The sequence below is a fragment of the Protopterus annectens genome, chromosome 13.part0 (assembly GCF_019279795.1).
Source record: "Protopterus annectens isolate FY-2018-M chromosome 13.part0, PAN1.0, whole genome shotgun sequence".
Taxonomy (NCBI): domain Eukaryota; kingdom Metazoa; phylum Chordata; order Ceratodontiformes; family Protopteridae; genus Protopterus; species Protopterus annectens.
Genome location: NC_056747.1, coordinates 596,755,981 through 596,781,046, shown reverse-complemented (window position 1 = coordinate 596,781,046; position 25,066 = coordinate 596,755,981). Strand labels below are relative to the sequence as shown.

Here is a 25,066-nt window from a genome sequence, read left to right as displayed (position 1 = left end):
CACAGAACAATGAGAAGGGGTTTCAGAACAATGAGAAGGGGACACAGAACATCGAGAAGATGACACAGAACATTGAGAAGGGGTTACAGAACAGTGAGGAGGGGCACAGACTGATTAAAACTACAGACTGATTAAAATAAATATGATGAATATGCAAAGTACTATAGGATAGGGATTTACGGCTTCAGGTTGACACAAATTAACTCCATCAAAAAAGAAAAAAAAAAGTCAAATAACCCAATAGTCAACTAAATCCATTCTTGCTGGGGGGGAAGCCTCCTTTTATCCTAACACCTCTGTATCTCTATATATACCAACTCTGATCAATGAACCTTGGGGGCAAGAGGACAAACCTTTCATCAATACTTTACTGATATCACACTTACGAGTACACATATGTTCAACATGACAGGAGTTGTCGGCTTTACACTTAATCAGGAAATGACAATAAATGTTTCAGTAGGAAGGCTGTGTTCCCATAAAATAGACTGAGTCATATAACGCAATAGTACAACAAATTGCCATGGCTCTCAACCTCTAAGTACAATAAATCAGGAAAAAGACAAAAATAATCGGGAGGACAAAGGCCTAAAATCACAGACAGATTTTACCAGAGTAACAAGTTTTACATTAGCATATATTTGCTGAAAGATATGAAGTCTGAAACTCAAAAGCATGTAAATATTGACTTCAATTTGCAATGATTTTCTAGAAAAACCACAACTTTTTTGAAGTATAGACCAAAAATATGATGCAAAAAAATGGGCATCCTGTGCAGATATGGACAGTTAAGAGGTATTGGAATCACCAACAGGAAGGAGGGAGGGAAGTATAGGACATAAAGAATGTAGCCACAATGAATTATCTGTTATTGTGTCTGGTATGGGGGCTTCATGCACAAAGTGAGGGGATTTGGAAGGGATGTTTTTTAAATGCACCTTTAATATATGTACATATATATATATATATATATAAATATATATATATATATATATATATATATATATATATATATATATAAATATATATATATATATATATATATATATATATATATTTCTTTTTGTACAATCTGTTAGAGTACCCTCTGGCACACCAGAAGCAAATTAAGTGTATTTGTATTAATAAATTATCAACTTTCTTGACTGAAATTCATATTTGCTCCTCACTTTGAATGTGTGCTTCTGTGTATTTTTTCCTTTTTATGTTGCTTTAACAAGTATTGCCTGTTCCGTCTCCTGTTTGTTTGTACTTCCTAAATGCTGGGTGTTTTTCTCTTAATACTGATACCAAACTGCTGGTGAAACATGGTACTGATTTCTTTGTTTTTGATTAGTTTATTTGATTACTGTAATGTTTTGTCGCTTCTAGAATGGCAGTTTTTATGTATCCCTACTGTTCTTGCAAATTATAATCACCAATGCATGCAAACTTTCCTAAGGTACTGTTGCATTTCATGAAAGGGTATACCTTTGAAATCTAGAATTTTAACTTTTGTTTGATAAGACTGCATTTACCTTTAATTTAAAATTTATGATTTAGCTGTTTGTGAACCACAGAGTTTAGTAAGCACTCATTCTCAAATAGCTACCCATTGACATACTTAAGATTGATCTCTCCATCTGCATTTGAGAACAAAAATGTCTCATACAAGCAGCATGAGGCCTGCCAGGTGTAAGTCAGTCATTCATAAAAGTATTTTCTGAAACTTGTTTCAATGAGAATAACAGTTTCACACTGGAGTTCACACACAACTTGCAGAAGCACATGAATGCCCCATTATGCATCCAGTGCACACCCCTCCCCAAAGCGTTTATGCAGTACACTGAGGGGATGTAGGACCATAGAACATCCCCTAATGTCTGTCAGTCTGTATGATAGATATTGTCATAAGTTCTCATCTTAAAGGGGGCCAGTGGGGCTCAGATCATAGCAACCAGATAAATCTTTGGCAGATACAGTAGAAACAAAACAAACATACAAAACAACAAACAACGTTTTAAAAAGTAAAAAAGACAAATCTATTTTTGGTGGGGTAAGGCCTTCATACCTATACCCACAAGCAAAAAAAAAAAAAAAAAAAAGATATTGTTATCTGTACACAATGTAACTTAAAATTGCAAACCTTTCATCACTGCATCATGAAGTAAAGGGGGATTCCTCACTTGTAATGACCTCATTTGAAGAGATGCCACTTCAGTCAGTTGTGCACTATCTCACAACTGGTTACTGCATAAACAACTACTGAAATGTTCCCTTGCGGAGCATAAAATGTAACTGACCTTTTGATGTGGCTGCAGTCATTGTGCTCCACTTATTACTTGATATATTTTAATCGCCATCAATTATATCCTTTCACTACCAGCCTAATTATACATTATACCATTTTGCTTTATTTTTGCCTCTTTACATGTAGCCCCTAGTTAAATTATGTTTTCATGTCTAGTTTCTAGTATGACTCAGACTGCTTTCTATCATTTGTGAACCACATGGTTCAGTAATTATTCCCCAAGGGATGTCTAGATATTTCTGCATAACTCTTAATACACATCCTTCTTGTTAGTCCACTGCTTTTCAATATTTAAATACCATATTGTTGATGACCACTGTATTCTTGTATGCAACTGACTATGTAGTGGCTGTTAATTTGTGACTTTGTAACTCTTTTTTCATATTTTTGTATTCATATCATTATATTCATACTTTTGTATCTATTGTAGAGCTTTTCTCCCCAGGCCCCTGCTGAAAATGGGCTAACAGCCCAGTTGGACATCCCCAGTAAACAAATGTAAAATACAATAAATAAAATTAGTTTATTCATCTAATCGTTTAATGCATTCCATTACATAAAGGGCCACACTATACCCACTGTTTGTTTTACCCTCCCTTTGCCTTTATATGCTACGTATACTGGTATATTACATTCCCTGTCATGGTTCTCCATATACAGTATTACTACATTATCAAGACATTGTTTTTCCATCAAAGCCAGTAGATTGGATATTTTCTCACTTGAACCGTGGGCATTAATATTCTCTGCCTACCACGTTTCATTTATTGTGCTAGTTTTTGCCTCAGGCATGTTGACATTTGGTATACTTTTTTCTGCATTTACTACCAGACTCCATACATTGATTTTGCAGTAGCAAGTGCATTACTGTTTCTCCTAATCCAAATGGAAAGGCCACGACTTCTATGCTTTCTTTCATTTCCCTCCCCTTTGTTAATTCAAAACACTTGCTAATGAAGTCCTTAAATCTGTCACTTATGAAACCCCTCTCCTCTCCAAGAAGGATGCAGACAATCAACCTAGTATATTCCTGTATCTCTTCAACTTGATCTCCAAACCCCAATTATGCCAAAAGCCTGAGCTCTGCACCACCTCATCAGCCAAATGTCAAATGCCGCAGTGCAATGGATCTTTTTCTTACTTATGCCACAGAGAGTTCTGGTAGCACCTTAGAGAATATTACTGTGTATGGTCTCTGACTCTTCAGCCAAATGTCAAATGCTGTGGTGCAATGGATCATTTTCTTACTTATGCCACAGAGAGGTCTGGTAGCACCTTAGAGAATATTACTGTGTATGGCCTCTGAGTAAGGCTCTTATCCCAGTTTTCCAGACTCACAAAGCACTACCTATGGCTCATTCCAAGACACAAGCTACACAGTTTGCATGAAGACATTGCTTGTAGTGGAATTGGGCTGGTATGGCACAATAGCATACCATAGCTTTAAGTCATTCAAAGAATTGGGTATACAGTGTAAGAAGACTCTGTAAACAGTCTAACCCCATAGTGTAGCTACAGCACTTCCATGCATGGACACGTACGCTAATGACTCCATCAGACCATATATAATTCATAGATACTACTCAAAAAGTGTATGAGCTTTTGCCAGCTACATAAATTACAGGACCAGAACTGCACAACTACCCTTGATGTAGCACCTCTGACAACACAGATCCTCCGAACCTCCTGAAATGTTGCTCCACATATAGAGATGAGAGCTACAGCAGTACTGAATCCACTCATGGTAGGAAAGCTCTGCTGGCAACATATTTTCCCTGCAGTGCAGGCAGCACTGCTACTATAATCACATCTTCCTGTTTCACACAGTGTTGCTGATGAGCTACCACCAATGAGATCTTCCACAGCACCAGATTCCCTCATCATTATAATATGGTAATGACCCGGCTTTGCAGTCATGCTTAATGCACATCACTTATTTATGAATCACTGTTAATTACAGTTTGCAGAGGCCCATTTTGAAGGGAACAGGTATTTTAATAGTAAGGTATACTATACGTCAATACGTAGTTGTTCAGTATTGCACAGCACTATCTTTATATGGGTAACTTGTATGCGTAATATGCCGCTGTGTACAATGTGCATCAGTACATCATTCATAGAAGCTTCTGCAAGCCATTCTTCATTACCACACTCCATTCCTATGCATCATGAGAATGAATGATGGGTGTACTAAACATAATGCACAGTATGCATCACTGCAACTGTATGTCATGCTTATGAACATCTCAGACTACTACCATTCTTATGCATGCTGTGCAGCTTTTAGCTGCCACTCAAAGTTTAAAGAGCAAGCTGCATGCTGTGCAGAAACTATGGCTTACACTGCAAACCTTGTGCCCACAGTCAACCTCTTGTGACAGCTTAGATATTCAGGGATTTGTGGGTACAGAAATACCTCATCGTGAAACTGTCATCATCAGTTATACAGAAGTAATCTATAAGCATGGGCATACATGCAAGTATGATATAAAGCAGGTACTTAACATGTTAACCTTTATTGCTATTCTCTTTAAATCTCACTTGATAAGCTACATGTTAAGGAAGACGTGGCATGTTTTTTATTATAAGGAAAATTGCATGTCTTGTCTGTAATATCCACATCAATATACCAAAAATAAATATTTAATCCTGCAGTTTGAAGCGAGTGAGGCTATGTATGGTGAGGCCTGCAGTTCTGATTATTTATGACAGGTAGTATATTTAGCAGATATCCACAGTGGTGGGCGGCCATGGTGGTGCAGTGGTTAGCGTTGGTGCCTCACAGCAAGAGGTTCTCCGGTTTGATTCTTGGCTGGGGTGCCTTCTGTGCGGAGTCTGCATGTCCTCCCTGTGGTCGTGTGGGTTTCCTCCAAGTGCTCCGGTTTCCTCCCACATCCCAAAGACATGCAGTGGGTGGATTGGACACTCTAAATTGGCCCTAGGTGTGAGTGTGTGCATGTATGTGCCTTCTGTGGAAGGTTGGGCGCCGGGCTGGCAACTCAACACCGTAAAACTCCGCTGAAAATCATGAGTGGACAGATGATCTGCACTGATGACCTTAACCAGGTAAAGCCGAAAGAAGAAGAACATACAGGACCCAAAACACTTCATATGTAATTCTAGCATTGCAGAACTGCATTTTGTCATTTGCTGTCACATATTTACTGCTAATTAATACCAGGTGCACAAAAATGGCTTCACACTCACAGCCTATTGATTCACATACATAACAGTAGCAACAGTGGAAACTGAAGAGTTTGTGGATCTGTATGCCGGGTACAGTAAAGAGGCATGTCAGAAAGTGAACAGTGACAAACAGACCTGAAAAGGGTTTTCCCTTTAAAAATACTGTTTGAGATTGCTTTGCCTTCTAGTAGTATCTCCTCCAGTTTAGAACAGCAGAATTTAATTTAAACAACAGGAACTAAAAACATAAGTGCCATATTTTTCTAGTTCAACATATGTGTGTGTGTGTGTGTGTGTGTGTGTGTGTGTGTGTGTGTGTGTGTGTGTGTGTATAGTTCCCCTTTATAATCTCGAAATACTGAAAGCTCGAATTTCAGTATCTCAAAACTATAAAGTCGAACAGCCCACAATCCTGAAACACACAAACACGAAAAATATAATCCCGAACATTCACAAACCATACACCACACAACACGCACACCATTAAACCCACAGCACAATCCTACACTACATCTACGCAGGGGGTCAAGCCCCCCACCTCCCCCTACTTATATATATCAACTCCTACTCCTAGATTGCACTAATAGTAAAGAAACACATTACTCACACGCAGACATTCCACACTCCCTCGCACACATGCACACATCGCACATACACAAACACATCCAACACTCACACTCATACTTTCACCTCCCTACCCTAACCCACACGCACAACTTACAAGAACACTCACATACCCTCACTTACCTTCATTTCCGTAAAACATCCCGTTCTGTTGCTGCACTGCACAAGTGCAGATTTGAGATATTCGAATTAGTGCTTATGCACTTTCGATATTTTTTATTTTTGCCTTTACAGTCCCGAGATACTGAAATTCGAGCTTTCGGTATTTTGGGATTGTAAGTAAAGGGGAACCATATATATATATATATATATATATATATATATATATATACATATATATCTATATGTGTGTGTGTATATACATATTTTACTTTACATTTTTTAACCAGGATAGTCCGACTGGATACATGTCCATTTTCAGCGGAGGCCCAGGGAGAAAAGCTCCAAAGGTTGTTACATATGCAATCATCACAATGTACAGATAAAACAAGAGTCATAATAACAGTGTACAAATAAAACACAATTTACAGTCACAGTTAAATTTATACAGTCTAACAAACTTCTAATCTGGCTTAACAAATAAAAAGATATTTGAGTTCCATTTACAAACATAGTATTATTACACTAGTGTGAATAAAGATTTAGTCAGGCTTGGAGCAGGGAGATATCCACTGAGACTTGAAATACTCCTTGGTAGCTTTAATGAATTGAGATAAGGTGGTATCTAGGGTAATGTTAGCAGGAAGTGAGTTCTAAATTTTGCCAACAGAGTTGGCGAACAGGGAGTCTCCAGATGAGTTGCTGGATTTGATGGTTTGCACTACCAGTCTATTAGATGAGCGGTGTGATCTGGAGTTGGAGCGGGGATAGATGATGTTTTTCAGTGCATGTGTATTCTCTGGTTGGTTAAGTGCTTTGTGAGCCACAATAAGTTGATTATACTGAATCTGCCTGGGTAGCTCAAGCCATCCGAGATAATTTAGATTTTTACATTGATGCATTCTATAGGGGAGACCAGTGGCAAATCTAGCTATGTTATTATAGCAGCTTGAGAGTTTGTTAAGATCAGTTTTATTTAGGTTGGCAAGTAAAGGGGAAGCATAGTAGAGTGTAGAGAGTAGATGGGAGTGGGCAATGGCAGTCCTAGCAGGTGGGGTAAGGAATGGTTTTATCCTATATAGTGAGCCCACTTTTCTATTAATGGTTTTGATAGTTTTGTTGACGTGCACATCAAACTTAAGATTGTTATCCACAATAACTCCCAGGAGTTTTGTATGGGCATCTGGGGAGATTATGGTGCCATTATTAGACCTAATGGAGAGAGACAGTGCCATGGATGTTTGGGTGGGGGAGAAAAGTAGGAGCTTTGTTTTCTTAGGCTTTAGAATCAGACAGTGAGCGGCAAGCCAATTCTCTACTAGGTTAAAAGTACTAGGTTAAACGTACTTTGAGTTATTGTTAGCAACTCTGTTTGTGAGGTGCCAGTGCAGATCAACATTGAGTCTCTACATATTGAATGCACCCATACAATCTAAGAAGGAATCAGTACTGCAGAACTAAACAAGGATATACAATTTGAGCATCAAGAGCAAGGTCATTCCACCCAGGCATTCTACTTGTATGTATGTGTTATGAGACTGAAGCTATAACATTATCAGTGTTTCTTAGTAGTTCATAGCATGCTAATAAAACTGACTGTTGTAGCCTTGTGTCCCCCCCAGGTAGTGCAGAAATCCTAACTGTCCAATAGACAGTATACATTTAAATCAGATCTCTGTGATTAAATTAACCATCAAGCAGCCCTCTCAGTGCTTTCTGCCTTAGTTTCTATACTTGAGCCCCACCTGTTTATTTGCATCTCTATACTACATTCCCCTTCATTGCTAATGTATCTCCCTACACTGTGCACAAACTGGCTTGCCAAAGATTCCAAAGACAACCACAAGGCATTCTATAGTTATGTCAAGAATCTAAATGGCAATGCTCAGATCTGCTCTGAGCTACAACAGAATGGCATTAAATATACTGATCCCAAGGATATTGCCAATATCCTGACAGATCGATTTAGTGCCAACTTCACCCCCTAAAGGGCTTATCTCAATACCAAAAGATTGCCAAATTCCGGTAATCACGGCCACACAGGTAGAAACCGCACTCTCTAAAGCTAAGAATACAGCATCCATGGGACCAGATGACATCCCAGGCTGTGTACTACATGAACTACAAAATGAACTGGCACCTCACCTAAGTGTCATGTTTAATCATAGCCTCACCTCAGGCTTCGTGCCCACTGAGTGGTGCACAGCTACAGTTATCCCACTTCACAAGGGGGGATCCAACTTGGATCCCGGAAACTACCATCCCATCAGTCTGATGAGCCTGATCTGCAAGGGCATGGAATGCATTATCATGGAAGTTATAAACAAAGACATTGGCAACCTTCAAACACTGGACCCCACCCAGTTTGGGCTTGTGAAGGGCCAATCATGTCTCCTGAACTTGAGTGACTTCTTCAAATCAGTCTCCAGAAATGTGGACGATGGTAAGGCAGTCCACACAGCCTATCTGGACCTCGCCAAGGCCTTCAACACCATCCCCCACTCTGGAATCATAGATAAACTTACTAAGCTGGGCATAAATCCCTACATCACTTGATGGGTTGCCAACTGGCTTACTGACAAAACCCAGACTGTAAATGTAGCTGCTCCAGCTCCAGACAAGTGACAAGTGGAGTACCTCAGGATTCAGTCCTGGGACCACTCTTGTTTGGCATCTACTTCTCTGAAGTACAGGCCAAGACTAAGGGACTCTGGCTAACAAAGTTCGTAGATGACTGGAAACTGGGAGCCATTATCGAATCCCCAAATGATGTGGATATTCTACAAAAGGGCCTTACAGAAACAGATGCCTGGTGCCAGAGCCATGGGCTCAAGCTTAATGCCAAGAAATGTATAGTTATCCCCTTTGGAAAATAACATGTACTCATGAATTACCACATAGGTGGCAGTACACTAAACATCGGAAGTGTGATGAGAGACTTAGGGACACAGGTGGACAGTGGTCTCACCTTCGATAACCACATTGCCACAACAGTCAGGAAATCCTTCTATGTGGCACACCTCATCACTACGGGCTTTTCATCCAGAAAAAAGGAGGTCATTGTCCCACTGTTCTCATCCCTCATTAGACCCATTATGGAGTATAGTTCATAGTTCATAGTTCATAGTTTAGTACTAAGCTAACTGCCCTTGCGAGCCATTTTAAGCCTAGCCAATTATCCCTTGTGAGACTCAAACCCTGCACCTTGTGCTTGTAAGGCAAACACCTTAGCCATTGAGCCATTGAGCCACCCTCCCAAATGCCCCGTTTGGCATGTACCTCACAAGACATCTGCAACAGCTGAAAAAGCCACATAAATACCTCACTGAAAGAATCACAGGCCTAAAGCAGATGCCATATGCTGACCATCTTAAAAACTCCAGCTATACTCTGTGGCATATTGTTTACCCAGAGGTGATCTCTGCTTAACATACAAGGCCATGTCAAACCCTGAGCTGTTGGACATGCTCCACTTAAAGAAATCCCAATCCCTCAGAGCTACACACTCCAGGGATCTAAACCTTGTCATCACAATGAACAAAACATGCTGGAGGGATAGGTTCCTGACCCAGAGACTCCCCATACTCTGGAATAGACTGCCCATACATGTCAAGCAGAGTGCCTCCTTAGCCCTTTTCAAAAGGAACCCTGATGATTGGATGGGAGATAGGAAATCCACCCAGGGGATCATGTCAGTCGCCCTGCTAGACAGGGGTCCAGGGAAGTAAATATTGTGGGAAAAAATATCCAGGGAATTGTTATGGCTAGGCTTGTATAGGCCCAAGGGCCGATAGCCTAGTACCAACCTATGAAATAATAAGCAAGTCAATGTGAAGACACACTCCCAACCTTAATAAACTTTACTGTCTCTTCTCTCCTTCACTTTACAGGTAGAGTTTGAATTATTACTCACCCCCTCCGAGGCCTTCACTGATAGATTTCCACTGATTGCCTCTCTGGTTTCACTGGTTTCTTTGCATTCCACCTGGTTTACATCCCTTGTGCTATCCCGCTCCCCAATACTAAGTCTATATTAAAATCCTGCTGAGCATGGAGCCATCTTTAAATTACTAGTCTCCCACCAGGACACAAGTGCTCTTCAGCAATTGAATTCTGCTTGCTGGTAAGCTATTACACCTCAGGAATTTGTTTAAAGTGTTTAGATTTGTAAAGTAACACTTACTTTTTCCTGCCCATTACTCTTGTCTTGGCGGGCTCTGCCCCACTCCGTTCACCCTCACTAACGCCTGGGCTCTCTCCACCCCCTGCCCTGCCCCCAATTCCCTAACACCCCCACTACCTCTACATTTATAGTAGTTGCAACCACATCCACAGCTCAACCTCACATCACCTCCACCAATCACAGCACTTCAAGTCAGATCACATTACACCACACCCACTTGCTCCACCACAAAATACTCCCAACCACTCTCATTTCCCGCTAGGTATTATTACATCACCCAACACTACTTACCCATCCACATATAGTGCAACCCTATAATTCCTATCCACACCTCCAGTGTGCAACCATATAATTCCTATCCACACCTACACCTAGAACCAACTTAACTTTATAACTTTGACTATCACACAACTAAGTCTAGTCTGTCTTTCCTTAATTCTTTATAACTCCACAAGTTATCACTCTAGCAATATCTCCAAACTTAGTAGCACAACACTATATCATGCACTCTTATATACAGACACCACACATTATAATAATATCCACCCACAATTGTTCAAGAACTACATAACAGACCAATTCAGGACTAAACACATATGCTCTCATTCCTACTCCAAAAAACACAATGCTTTCTCACACTCATCACCAAACTCCAACATCGGTATCACCATTTTAACACCAGGCTCACCATACATGGGGACATCCACCCCAAAGCAGGCCCAAATCCACCCTGTCCAACACAATCTACTCCAGCACTAATGTCATAACATAACACCCCCACTATCTTCATCCCTGGGCAAATCAATGACAGCAGCAAAACCAACCATATGTTAATGCTAAATATTAATATTAGAAGTATCAAAAATATAATACCTCCATGGGCACCGGAACCATAGAGTGCGGGGGGAGGGGAACTCCCCCACTTTTGCAGATCATCCATACCTCTGCCCTTTCGTTTTCTGTGCCTCCAACTGGCGCAATGATGTCGGCACACATATTTCCGTTATTTTTGTGAGTGGGAACACAGATTTACAAGCTGCTGCCTGCAGAAATGGAAAGGATTTATTCTCAGACGCCTGTAATGGTGCAGGTTAGCTGCTACATCTGGACTGACAGGGTTTAATTGTAAAGTGGAGCAGGAATGGACAGAAGCTGAATGCTACTGGAGGGTGTGTGTGTGTAAATGCCCCCAACAGGATACATCTAGTGGCTAGAGGTACACAGGCTCAAACCCTGTACCTTGGGTACAGGTAAAAAGAGCCTAAAGTCCCTAGCCACCATCACTTGTGAATTTATGCCTCACATTGTTGTTCTGTTCCTCTGGTTTTGCAAGACTGGTAAAACAAAACTTTTTATTCTAGCAATTTTCTAAGGTTATAAAATCAGTATTTGAAATGTGTCCCTATTTTGGGGCTATATTCCACCATTATTGGCTTTGTTCAGTATTTTTGTGTTAAGAGGTTGAGAACTATGGTGAGAAGTGAGAACTGAATTCACTAAATGATATGATATTTAAGTTTGTCTTCCTGTCTTTCAAGAAACTGCTGGTTTAGCTTAGTGATATGTTGTACTGACTGTAGTGCACAAGGTTCTGGGCCCAAAACTTGGCAGTGAAATGCATGGTGGTAACAACATTTTATGCAAGCAACTTTCCAAAATTATACACGCAATGTTTAAAATGTGTCCTTGGTTTTTGGCCTTTTGCACCCCCCCAATTTAAAATAAGTTCAAGAAGCTGTGCAACATGCCTATGGCTTACACTCTACTGTGATTCTGTATTTGTATATATATATATATATATATATATATATATATATATATATATATATATATATATATATATATATTGTGTGTAGAAGTAGACTGTTATCATGGAAATGGTCTGAATAGGGCAGTTTTGTCATTATTGGTGCATGCATTTTGCTTCATTGACTACTGGAAAAATGTTCAAACAATAAATTTTAAAATGCAATTATGTGTGAAGGTAGACTGTTATCATGGAAATGTTCTGAATAGGGCAGTTTTGTCATTATTGGTGCATGCATTTTGCTTCATTGCCTACTGGAAAAATGTTCAAACAATAAATTTAAAATGCAGTTGTGTTTGGAAGTAGACCTTTATGATGGAAATGTTCTGGATAGGGCAGTTTTGTCATTATTGGTGCATGCATTTTGCTTCATTGCCTACTGGAAAAATGTTCAAACAATAAATTTAAAATGCAGTTGTGTGTGGAATGGTAAAAAACTTGTCACGTCAGTAAACAGAAAATTTATGGGCAATATGCAGTATGTACATAGCTCCAGTGGCCATCCCCCCCACACTATTAAGTCACTTCCATATAGTGAGATGTTGCGTATTCATAGATTATGTAACAATGAAAATACATTCTTTGGGGAATTAGAATGGTTATTGAACTCTTTTGAACATAGAGGCTATAGTGATACTCTATTAAATGAAGCTTTTAAAAAACTTTTTAGAGAAACTGACAATAATCACAAGCATGTGATGCATAAAAATGCAAGAACATTTAACAATTTTACAGAAGACAGAGAAGTTATGTATTTTGTAACCAAATATAGTTGTTTTGCTGGGGAATTGGTTAATATAGTTTTACAATTTTGGAACTATTTATGTTCGTTAAGTAATGTTAAAACTTGGTTAAATGCTGATTTAAAATTTTCATACTGTAGGGGTAGAAGTATTAAGGATATGCTTATTAAAAGCAGGTTCAATTTTCCAAATGAAACATTACAATATAGTCCTATTAGGAGAGGTACTATAAAATGTAATAAATGTAAAGCATGTAAATTTATAGTGCCTTTTTTTGAACATATCAATAATATGGCTTTTCAAGTAAAACAATCTTTTTATTGTCATACAGAAAGAGTTATTTATGCTTTACGTTGTTCATGTCAGAAGTTCTATATTGGGGAAACAAAAAGAGCATTTAAAACAAGGCTCTTGGAACATATTAGGGACATTGTAAATAATAAAGCAGAAAGTCCTGTAGCAATGCATTTTTTAAAATATCACAACAGCAATCCTAATGATTTATGTGCAACTATTTTGGAACAAATACCTAACTATAAATATAATAATATAAATGTAAAATGTTTATTGCAACAAAAAGAGGCAGTTTTTATTTTAAAGTTTAAAACATTGTGTCCTGAAGGTCTTAATGAAGATTTTAACTGGAGAATGCTTGTTAATTGAATAATTGTGCTTTTAGCATTCATTATATTAATTGATTTAATTAGTGTTCATGTGTATATATACTTGATCAGAGTTTAGTTTTTTTGTACTCCTTGAAGGCTCAGGCCGAGACGTCAGAGGATATTTTCTTTGGAATAAAGTGTTTTTCAGAGGATCTTGCTGCTGTTGTTTTTCTGTGTGTGGAAGTAGACCTTTATGATGGAAATGGTCTGAATAGGGCAATTTTGTCATTATTGGTTAATGCATTTTTGTTTCATTGCCTACTGGAAAAATGTTTAAACAATAAATTTAAAATGCGCTCTAACTTAAGTCTAACAAGTGTGCTGTATTATACAAGGAATATAATTTAATATAATCAGGAAGGTGAATCAAGGAATGCATACATGTATGCATGGCCCTAAAAATGTGTTTGAAAACAGACCAGAGAAAAGTGTGAAAGACTCAAAATTATGGGCAAATTGTAAGCTTTACTCTTGTTACCACAGCAATGGATGAAGGTAAAACAGTTCACACCACATTACCTTGACCTGGCTAAACCTTTTGAAACAATCCCCTACTCAGGTGTAGTACAAAAGATGAATAATGTAGGAGCAAACGCATCACCAGCTGCATTGCCAACTTGTCTCACAGGATGCAGGAGATTAAAACAGGGGAAGAGACCAGTCACCGATTGAGTCCCCCATGGTTCGGTGCTGAGACGTTTTCTGTTTGGCATATACATCTCAAAAGTAAAAGGAAATACCAAAGAGCTTTGGCCAGCTAAGTTTGAGATGACTGCAAGCTAGGAGAAGTTATCTAATCCCCAACTGACTTAACCATCATGCAGGAAGGTTTGTCCCAAATAATAACTGGTGTCAAAATCATGACAATGCCCTCTGAGAACTGATCCAATTGTTTGGCATTTGGGAATTTGTGTGTACAGTGACCTAACTTTTGCCCAACATGTGCCCAGAGTCATAAGAAAGCCTTCCTATATTGCAGAGCTTATAAACAAATTGATTGTGACTAGATCTAGAGATGATGTTGTCCCCCTTTACAAAACTCTCATTATGTCAATCATTTTGTATAATGACCACTTTGACATGTATCTGTCCAGCTCAGTGCAACAACTGGAATACCTTCAGTGATACCTTGTTAAAAGGATACAAGTCCTAAACAACAGGTCTTGCATGTACCACCTCAAAGATTTATTACTATACTCAGTATCCTACAGAGTGCTTAGAGGTGACATGTCTGGCATACAAAGCATCCTCCGACATAATACAGATGGACCTACTGAACATCAACAAGTCAAATGGCATCAGAAATACTCATTCCAGGTATCTAAACTGAATGTTGTGGAGAGATGGATATATATCACAGAGGCTACCACTGTTCCGGAACAGACTATCCATAAAAATAAAGCAAAGCTCATCCATCCATATTCAAATGCAACTTGGATCTAAGGATGGGTAATAGAAAATGTACTCCAGGATTTCCCCTCATGCCACTAATGGATAGAGGCAGTTCCTAAATGCTGCATCCGTTACATGGGTCCCCTCAAATTATCCATGGTATGATCACAGTTGTTCTCACTAGAGCTAATATACAATTATCAGTCATGGGATAGCTAAGACCAATCAGAAAATGTTAATTTATGAACCAAAAGAGAATTGGCTAAGCTTAAAATGTCCTCCGAGTGAACCTATGTTGTGGAAGCAAATAGTTATAAAAAAAATTCCCTTTTTAATTCACTAAGTGCCCCTGTCACCCTCCACCCCCCCCCCCAAGTCTTTAACAGCTTCCAGCACCTATGAATACCTGAACTCCAGGCCACAATAACACACTACTCCCCAGACATAGTTTGCTTTAACAGAAACCTGGCTAAATAAAAACATAGCTAACTCAGATGTTCTCCCTACCAGCTACAATATCATTAGACAAGACAGACCACTTCATTAAGGGGGTGAAACTGCCTTACTGTACAAGTCCAACTTAACTGTACGTCAATTACCAAACTCCTACCCCCCCAATAATTGTGACATACTTATGTAAGAACTTCAACTTCACCCTAAAAAGATCATCACCACAATTGTGATCTATATTCCACCTGGTAATACACCTGCTAGCCTTGAAGACTTCTTATCCTGGTGTTCTTCCACATATTCACAAGAAACCCTCATTCTGGGGGATTTCAACCTAGAGTGGTTCATCTGTATATCAGAACCACCAAGTAATCTAATAAATCTCCATGGCTACCAGCAGCTAGTCCAAAATCAAACTAGATGTGATAAAAATCTAAAAGGGAATCCATCCTTGACTGGGTCCTAACTAACAACCCCACATTGTACCCCCACACAGGCAGTCTCCCAGACACCTTAAGTGACCACAACATAATATACCTTATACGTAGTAGAACAAGCATATGCAAAACCACTAACTACAAATCCACTAGAAACACAAAAAATATCTCTACTGAGGTCCTCAATACTTTACTCTGTAACTGTGACTGGACCCCCCTAAAAACCCTGCCACTTGACCAGGCTGTAGCATATTTCAACAAAACATTTCTGCAACTCCTAGACACTGTCACTCCATTGCGCAAAATCAGGGTTTGAACCTCTACAAACCCCTGGCTCAGTAAAGAAACCAAACAAATCATCAAGTCCAGAGACGCTGCCTGGCTTTATTATCAAAAAAACAAAGAAACACAAAGCCTAAATAAGTAGCAAGAACTGCTCAACCGTGCAAAAAATGCATTAGGCTGGACGAAAAATCCTACTACATGACAGTACAAACTAAATACCAACACAACCTCCAAAAATTTTGGAAAAATGTAACTCAGCTACTAAAACTCACCCAAAAGGCTACCCCCAAACCAACCACCCCTGACACTAAAGTTCCCATCGAAACTCAATTCAACTCCCACTTTGTGAACTCAATTCTATCCTTCGTATCACAGGACAGTTCCAACCTCACTATCCTCCCCCCCAACACAAATAACACTTATACAAGCTTTACCCTCAAAACAGTTTCTACCATTTCAATCAAAAGCATGCTCTTCAAACTAAAAACCTCATCAACAGCAGCCGACCTACTCCCCAGCTATTTCTTGAAACTCATAAACAGATCAATTGTTGAAAACTATGTGCCCAAACTGTGTAAAATATCCTATGTTACACCCATACATAAAGGCAGGACCTCCACTGAACTTAATAACTACAGACCCATTGCTTTACTCTCCCCCCCCCCTGGTCAAAATCCTAGAAAAATGCATCCATACCCAGGTGCTAAAATATCTTCTAGACAACAACATCTTGTCACCTACTCAACATGGTTTCAGACCTGCCCATAGTACCACTACAGCCCTCCTCTGCTTCACAGACACAGTAAACAGTCTCAAAAATGAAGGCCTACAGGTGTCAACTCTTTTTTTTGGATATGTCCAAAGCATTTGACACAGTCTCGCACCAAATCCTGCTAAACAAACTAAACCAATATCACCTATCAAATTCCACTCTTAGCTGGTTCCAAAGCTACTTAACTGACAGGTACTAAGCTGTGAAATGGGAAAACTCTCTGTCTCTCTCCTCAGCTGCCCATAACTATAGGAGTCCCACAGGGTTCTATCTTAGGACCACTACTACTCACAATCTTCACAAATGACCTCCATACCTCCACACAGCATGCATCTATCATTCAGTATGCAGATGATACTACCTTAATCTGTGCTGCACAAAACATTCCCACCCTCCTGCACACATCTCAACTAGCATTCTCTGACGTTAAAAACTACCTTACCAAAGCCCAACTTATCCTCAATCCAAAGAAAACTCAGCTTATGATTATAACCAGTTCTAACAAAAACAATGATAACAGTCAATTCACTATCTACTCCACAAACATTACTCCAATCGCTCCAATGGCTCAGGCTAAGCTATTGGGAATAACCATAGACTCCCACTTAAAATTTGAAAGTCATTCTTAACTTAACTATTAAAAAAGTACATGCCAAACAGGGATCACTCTATCGTATCAAACCATTTCTTACCAACAACACAAGATCAGCCACTGCTCACTCCCAAATTCTATCCACCCTACTCTATCTCCCATTCTGACTAATCTCAACAAAACTGAACTAAGCAAAATGGAAGCTTGCTATAACAGAATTGCCTGCTTTGCTGCAAATTGCTCATATAGAACTCATCACTGTACTGCTTTGAGACAGCTCCACTGGCTTGAACTGCCCAGCCTCCTAGCCTACAATCAGATCTGCCTCTGTCATTCTATCTATTACCTCCCCAATAAGTTTCCTACCCTCAAAAACCTAGTTCAGCATCACTCACCCAAAAGGCCTCTTAGATTATCAAGCAAACTACTACTAGAAGTCACCAACAGCTACAATAGCTTTGGAGATGCACTATATAGTAGTTCAGTGGCTAAAAAATGGAACTCTCTCCTCACTAGCATACAAAACACATCATCCAAAGCCTCCTTTAAAAACCTCATTAGAGCAAGCCCGAGCACGGCGAGGGTGAGTGGAGTAGGGCTTAACCACACACAAGGACCTGCAATTAAAGGTAAGTATGCTTAGGCTAGGAAATAGTGCTATAGACCCAGGTCAGCAAATGTGATATTCACAGAGAGATTTAATGAATAATAACCTTAGCAGGGCTTTTGGCCGTTGGGAAGCTTAGAACAGGTTTGCAGAGTAATTCAGTTGGGTAGCATCCTCCTTGCTGTAAGCCTTGCAAGACTGCTTGTTTAGGGGGAGAGTTCCTTAGATATACATATATATATATATATATATATATATATATATATATATATATATATAGATAGATATATATAGATAGATATATACACATACATAAATATATATATATATATATATATATATATATATATATATATTCTCCTTCTTCACATACAGATCACATCTTAGTGTTTGTTTACTGCCTTCCATTTTAATCACCACTGGCTACAGTGTCTGGATTCACAAATCAGATAGTGGAAAAGGGAGTACTGGACAGGATCCAGGTTGCAACTGGACTGATCCAAATGGGCAGACTCCACATTTCATGTCAGGTCTCTTTCTCAAGAGGAGGAGTCTTTTCTGCTGCTACAGTCATGACACTCCACAAAGACCAGGGAGCTTATCAGCACTTATATCCACTTTGTTAACAAGGGGAGAGATGGTGGCATCTCAGTATGCCAAAACCTCCTGTAGACAGGGTGGAAGAAGTGGCACACTGAGGAAGGCATTGTCATTACTGCCGAAATTGGTCTGTTTTTTTTGCCATTATATGGATTAAACTTTTGTCTCTTAACCATGTTGTGCTGGTGCCCTTTTTTGGATTGCCACACTTACTTCATTCAAACTCAAATAGCATGTTCATGAAAGGTTGGGCAGCTGCTTGCACAAACTCATATTTGAGCTTGAATGTTTGCGGCAGTCTGTACTAGCTATAAGATGCTTGAGTCCCTCACTTGGAGTAAGTGGTTCTTGAGCACTTGGGACTCGAGCACTTCATACAGAACCGTATCTAGAGCTATACTCTGCAGGGCTTCCATAGCAACAAGCAATTGGTACAGTGGGGCCTACTTTATCAGTAAAATGCAATAAATAAAAAAAAATGGCTAAATGTACTGGAAGCTAACCACCAAAAATGATTATTCTCTGTCCCAATTGCCTGCTGATCATCATCCCTCCCTTGACCAATTGTATCATTCATTCCCTCATCGCTGAGGCAAGAGTCAGCTGAAAGGGGCCATCATTTAGGCAGTGATCAGGGGGTGGTTTGCGGATTTGGCGTTTAGTTGTCTTATATCCCTGTGCTAAACAAGGATAAAGAGAATATAATAGGTTGCTGTTCTGGTTGTTCCTTCACTTCCACACGGGCTCTTTCCAACAGGCATCCACGAGAGGTCATTTTCATGGTCCTTAATGGAGAAATCTCATCATTCCGGTGTGCTTCCAAAGTCTCTCCCTCCCCTCCAGGGAGAAGGATGTTGCCTAAGCCCCTTCCCTTCTCAGACTCCCTGACTAGCTCCTCCAGTGCCAGCTCTCTAATCGAGTCATGGTCACTTGGTTCACAGCCTAGGTTCCATCACAGGGACCTGTAAAGCCAACCAACAATGATAACATTACACTATCTGGAATTATTCATAGGTTCATAGATCACTACTAGGCTAACTGTCCTTGTGGGCCATTTTAAGCCTAGCCAATTACCTCATGTGATGTGAGAATCATACCCTGCACCTTGTTTCAGTAAGGTAAACACCTTAACCATTATGCCAACCAGTGCAGAAAGGCTAGCTTACTTCTACCCTTCAGGATTTAAAAGGCATGTAGAATGCTTTCATTTGTTTTATATATCACACAAAGAAATCAAGCCAAATTGTGTATATAGTTTTAAAATTAATGAATGGAAGACTGCATTATACACAATTTTTTTGTTTGTTTGTACATAGCTCTGTTTTTGCCTGGATTCATGATTAGCCTGACTGTGCTATGTCACTAAATTTTCTCAGTGTAGTTCTTACAATAAAGTTTGTAATATGCATCCAGGTAGAAAAGTAAAAATGACAACTATCAAAACTTTCAAAAAGGAAAAACGCTGAATATGCACTTAAAGAAACAGTATAAGGAATGTACCACTACCTTCTGTAAAAAAATAATGTTTGAGTTGTGTAATTTATAGAAGTATGAAAACAAAAAGAGTAAAATAAACTGCAGCATAAACAATACCAACTTAAGTGAAAACATAACTCCTCGTAGAATGCCTTCCTTACTTAAGGCAGAGCTGACAGATACATGGGTAGCTGCTTAGGGTACATCCCCCCCATTCGGTATCAAAGCCTGGTGCCAAGGGTGTTGACGTATCCAACATGCACGGACACAAAAGTAATTTATCAGGCACGGTGCACCCCCTTTTGTAAATGATTAGAGTCACTACTGGCTAGCTTCATTTAAACCCATATTTCTATTCAGTTGTAACTTTTTTAACAGCTAAAATGTTAGTCTAGTATTATGAGCACTTCTATTGTACTACAATAATTAATTTGTGAGAGATACGCACATCTTTCTAGATTTCTGAACAATGTCGTGTTACTGACATGGTTACATAATTAAGCACAGTAGAAATCATCACTATGCAGACAGCCAGAACATCACATAAAAGCCCAAAGATTTTTCCAGAGACTGAGAAGTTCAAAAGGTGATAATGGTGAATGAATATGAATCCACACTCAACTTCTTAATACAAGGAGATATGCGTGTACTCGCTGAGTGTTATTTCCTATTCTGCCTCCTTATAGAAGGAACGAAGAAATCTCCTTGTAATACCTTTCTAAGGCATTTCCACTGCAAGGCTCACTCTTCCCACCCCTCTCTCTCTCTCTCTTTCACAGCCAAATACCCACCATTCTGTCTGCTAGTAATAGACTGCTAGGCAGGAATGTGCCATTCCTTCAATCTGTCTGGTAGTATACAAACTATGCATTAACACTGCAGTATGAATAGGTTAACAGCTGTTTTCAATGTCCAAAACCAGTAGTTTACACACACACACACACACACACACACACACACACACACACACACACACACACACACACACACACTCACAAGCAGGCACTCACATACACCAAATCTCACTGTTATATTTCCTAAAATACTGCATGTTGTTACTGCATCAATGTTTTGTCCAGCATATATCCTGAAACTTTTTTTTCTGCATGCCCTTTTAACAACTGGAAGACAATAGTTTATTCAAATTCTGGAACAAGAGCTACACAGTTGGCACCTAGTGACACAGTTTATATTGAAAAATCAATATCATTTATCCTATCAATTCAAGTTGTTCTGAAAAGAATACAAATGCACTAAGCAGATACAGTTACAGCAATGGTCTCCAAAAGAAACAATCACCTACAATGCTCTGTACTGACTTTGAATAGTAAACAGAAATGTAGCGTTATCATTATATTAGTGTCAGCTAACTATATTACAGCTTTACAGTGCAGTTCCAGTTCAGTCACTGAAACTGCTCATCAATCACCACTACCATCAACAGACTGACAAATATAGTTATCTGGTCTCCAAGTACTTTTAAAAGCCAGAAGCTATGACATGACTTCACAAATTTCTGTGGCTAATTTCTTTAAAACAAGCTTGTTAAAATTACTTAATAACTCATTTCCTGCTGTATTGTAAGTGTGCACGTGTGCGTGTGTGTGTGTGTGTGTACTGGGGGGGGGGGGGGATAATCTACCAGTTCAAACAGCATACATATTAAAGCTGATTGGTGTTGTAGAATGAAGTACTTTCACATTAGTACGCAAAACTAACAAATACAAACCAAAGGAAAATAAAAGGTCATGCAATGGGCAGGTTCACAGTTCACTTCAAATACAAAAAGCTGCATCACAAAGAAACTGGCAAGAGTCTTAACATTCATGTCTACTATAATAAGGGTACTGTAGTCCTTGAAAATACATTCAAACTGTTTGTGCTAAGTCACTTCCAACAAACAGCAGCATGCATGCAGTAACCTGACGTGTAAGACAGGTGAACAAGACACAAGATTTCTCATGCCCCTGACCACCTCTGCACGCAGTTCAATGAAAGCAGGCACATCTTTTCCCATGGTGAAAAAACGTCTCAGGAAAGCAGCTGCAGCTTTTGAATGTATATTTTTCCTTAAGTAATACATACCTAGCACACTTAGTGTAGAATGATTCATCCTGCACACATTACCTAATCTTGCTACATATGCATAGTCAAGACATAATTAGCAAAAATGTTTTGCATTGGCATATATATTTTATGTCTGTGCCTTTTGCATTTTTTTTATCAAATATCTCTGTGGGTTGTAAACAGATCATCCTTACAGTCACATACTTTTTCTTGTGATACAGAATATTTGTCTTCTAACACATATGGTTCACTATAAAGTTATACCTGCAATAAACTTGCATTTTATGCTGACTGAATGTGATAGTAGAAGTCTTAGAGAAAACAAGTAGAAACTTTGACCAGATGAAGAAAAAATGGAAAACAGACAGTGACATCATACGTGACTCACCTTCATGGCTGGAGGAGTTGTGTGCGGTGGGGATTGAGATCTTTCTATTAGAGTTGCATTTGCACAGTCTGATAACTCTTGTTTTCTGTAAAACAAAATCATATTTCAATGTTTGTTTTTGCCTCTTAGATTTTTATTCCCTTCCTGACTTCTCAAAAGAGGTTCAGCATTAGCTGACAATAAAAGTAGAAAAACACCAGGTGTCCCTATGAAGTGAGACGTAGAAAACACATCAGCTATTCAGAAGAATCACTCTTAGCAGATAATCCAGTTTTCTCTTACAATTTTTGATATGCAGTCTAAGAAAGCCAATAAACAATGCATGTAGAGCCCTTATTCTTCAAATTCATTAAGCCTCCATTTAGAGTCCTGTTTATGGGTCTGTACTAAAAAGAAAGGATGAACCTCTATACAGTGGTCCCATTTATGGACTTGATGTAAATTAGAAGGTATCTCTTACCTAACACTTGTGCATTGCAGGTAAAACTCATTTCTGGTAATTTACACTGCTGAGATTGCTGGGAGATGGATAAATAGAATTGTGTTTCTATGGCAACAATAGAGACACATTTTCTCCATCTGGCAATATCTGTTGAGTACTGTTTGCCCGTGCTTCTCTTGATAAAGTAATGCACACTATATACCATGTGTAAAATTATTTATTTTTCCTGCGGTGTCTTTAAAAGGTGGCTTCTCTTGTAAACTCACAATATACAAAGCACTGTGATGAATATGTCTTATATTCAGCTGATCTCCTGGGTAGCATCAAATGGTTTAAATTCTAATCTGCTAAATTACTTTTTTTATAAACAGAACAACTGGATTTTGATATCTGTGTCAGAGTCTAGCAGCAAAAGAGTGCATGTTCCAACCTCAAATGGCAATCAAAGCAAATGCTATAATTAGTGGCCAGTTTAAAACAAGTATGCACTTAAGTTTATGTTTTTATTTATTTTTTTAACTTGTAGATGTCTTATGAGTTTGAAAGCCTTAATTAAAAAAAATGTGCTGGACTTCAAAACTATTGTTAAGAACATGCAGTTATTTAACAGCACTCACTCCAACATACTGATTAATATCCCACACTAACACATTCTTTTTCATAACATGATTATATTGCTTTGATCCTTCACTTTCATATGTACAAGGTATATGTTACAACTAGAGTATATTTCCAGTGACTTATTTCTTAAGAAGATATAAGTTAAGGTACAGATAAAAAACATTTCACTGAAAAGTGAAACATTAATACTCTGCTGGTAGCACACACTACACAGATGAGTAAAGAAATGAAACATTTTGCTACTCCCAAAACATGTTAAATTTGAAAAATAAATGCAAGGCAAAAATAGCAGCAACACAAATAATGTGATTTACTGTTGATTTGTATATCCTCATGCCATGTAGTCTGAAGCTTTATTACTTTTATTTATTTATTTATTTTTTATTAAAAAAAAAAAAAAAAAAAAAATGTATGGTTCCGGTTTCGTTTCCTAGCAAAATACCAACTCAGAACATCAATGGCTGCAGTGGTACATGCAGTAAATATATTGATAGTGAACTGCATTTTTTGGGGTTGGTATTATAAAAGCATTAAGCTTGCAGCCAGCATCTAAATCATCAATAAACTAGCACAATAGTGAGAAGCCATTTAGTCACATGGTGCTCTATAAGAAACTAGTTGGCATAATGGTTAAGGTCTTCACCTCCCGTGCACAAGGTTTGATTCTGACCTCTGACCAATGCCTGTTTGGAGCTTACATGTACTCCCTGTGTCTCTGTGGGGTTCCTCCCATGTCCGAAAAACATGCTCAGTGTTTCCATCTCAGACTCACCAATGAATGGAACTGTGGGCAGCAGCACAGACTCTACATGGTACTCTATAGGGGAAAGAGTTGTACAGACCAACCGCTTTGGGCATCTACTGTGGTGCGCAGTACCCTCAAGACAAGAGAACACGGATCACAGACTGTGTGCTCTGGCAGGGCTAGCCACTCAATGGTATAAAATATGGCTCTAGATGATTCAGTCATGTTGATTAATGTCGCCAAAATGGGCATGGATAGTTACTGGTAATAAGTGGGTTGAGGACTTGGCCTACTCTGACCTACGCCAGGGACCATTATAATGGTGGGAGGGGTATATGTGCCCCTATTGGCCAGTGTGTGCCCTCCACAAAGCCCAGCAGCCCTAGGTCAATAAGCTACTGGCTGGCTGGTGTCTAGCTGCCCAGCCTGGGTTACCTGGGATAGCTCTGTTGAGCGAAAGCTGGACGTGAAACCAACCAACCTGCCAAACATGAACTGAGAATTGCTACACAATGTAGGTTCACTGACAGGACGCAGACTGGAAGTGGATGACATGATGACACAGAGGAGGCTGGACATCTTATGTATCCAAGAG

At 39.1% G+C, this 25,066-nt stretch overlaps 1 protein-coding gene across 6 annotated transcripts in view; it reads right to left on the bottom strand.

Annotated features, from left to right (window-relative positions):
• RAP1GAP2 (RAP1 GTPase activating protein 2) overlaps positions 1-25,066 on the bottom strand; it is a 2,340,619-nt gene that overhangs the window by 936,081 nt on the left and 1,379,472 nt on the right. For 5 of the 6 annotated variants that reach the window (XM_044054262.1, XM_044054256.1, XM_044054258.1 and 2 more), the window contains one exon: positions 22,664-22,748. In XM_044054262.1, the coding sequence (XP_043910197.1) occupies positions 22,664-22,669 (6 nt within the window). In that variant the 5' untranslated portion in view covers positions 22,670-22,748. Of the gene's footprint in view, positions 1-22,663; positions 22,749-23,123; positions 23,155-25,066 lie in introns of those variants that run through there. The other variant, XM_044054260.1, reaches the window with a different exon arrangement.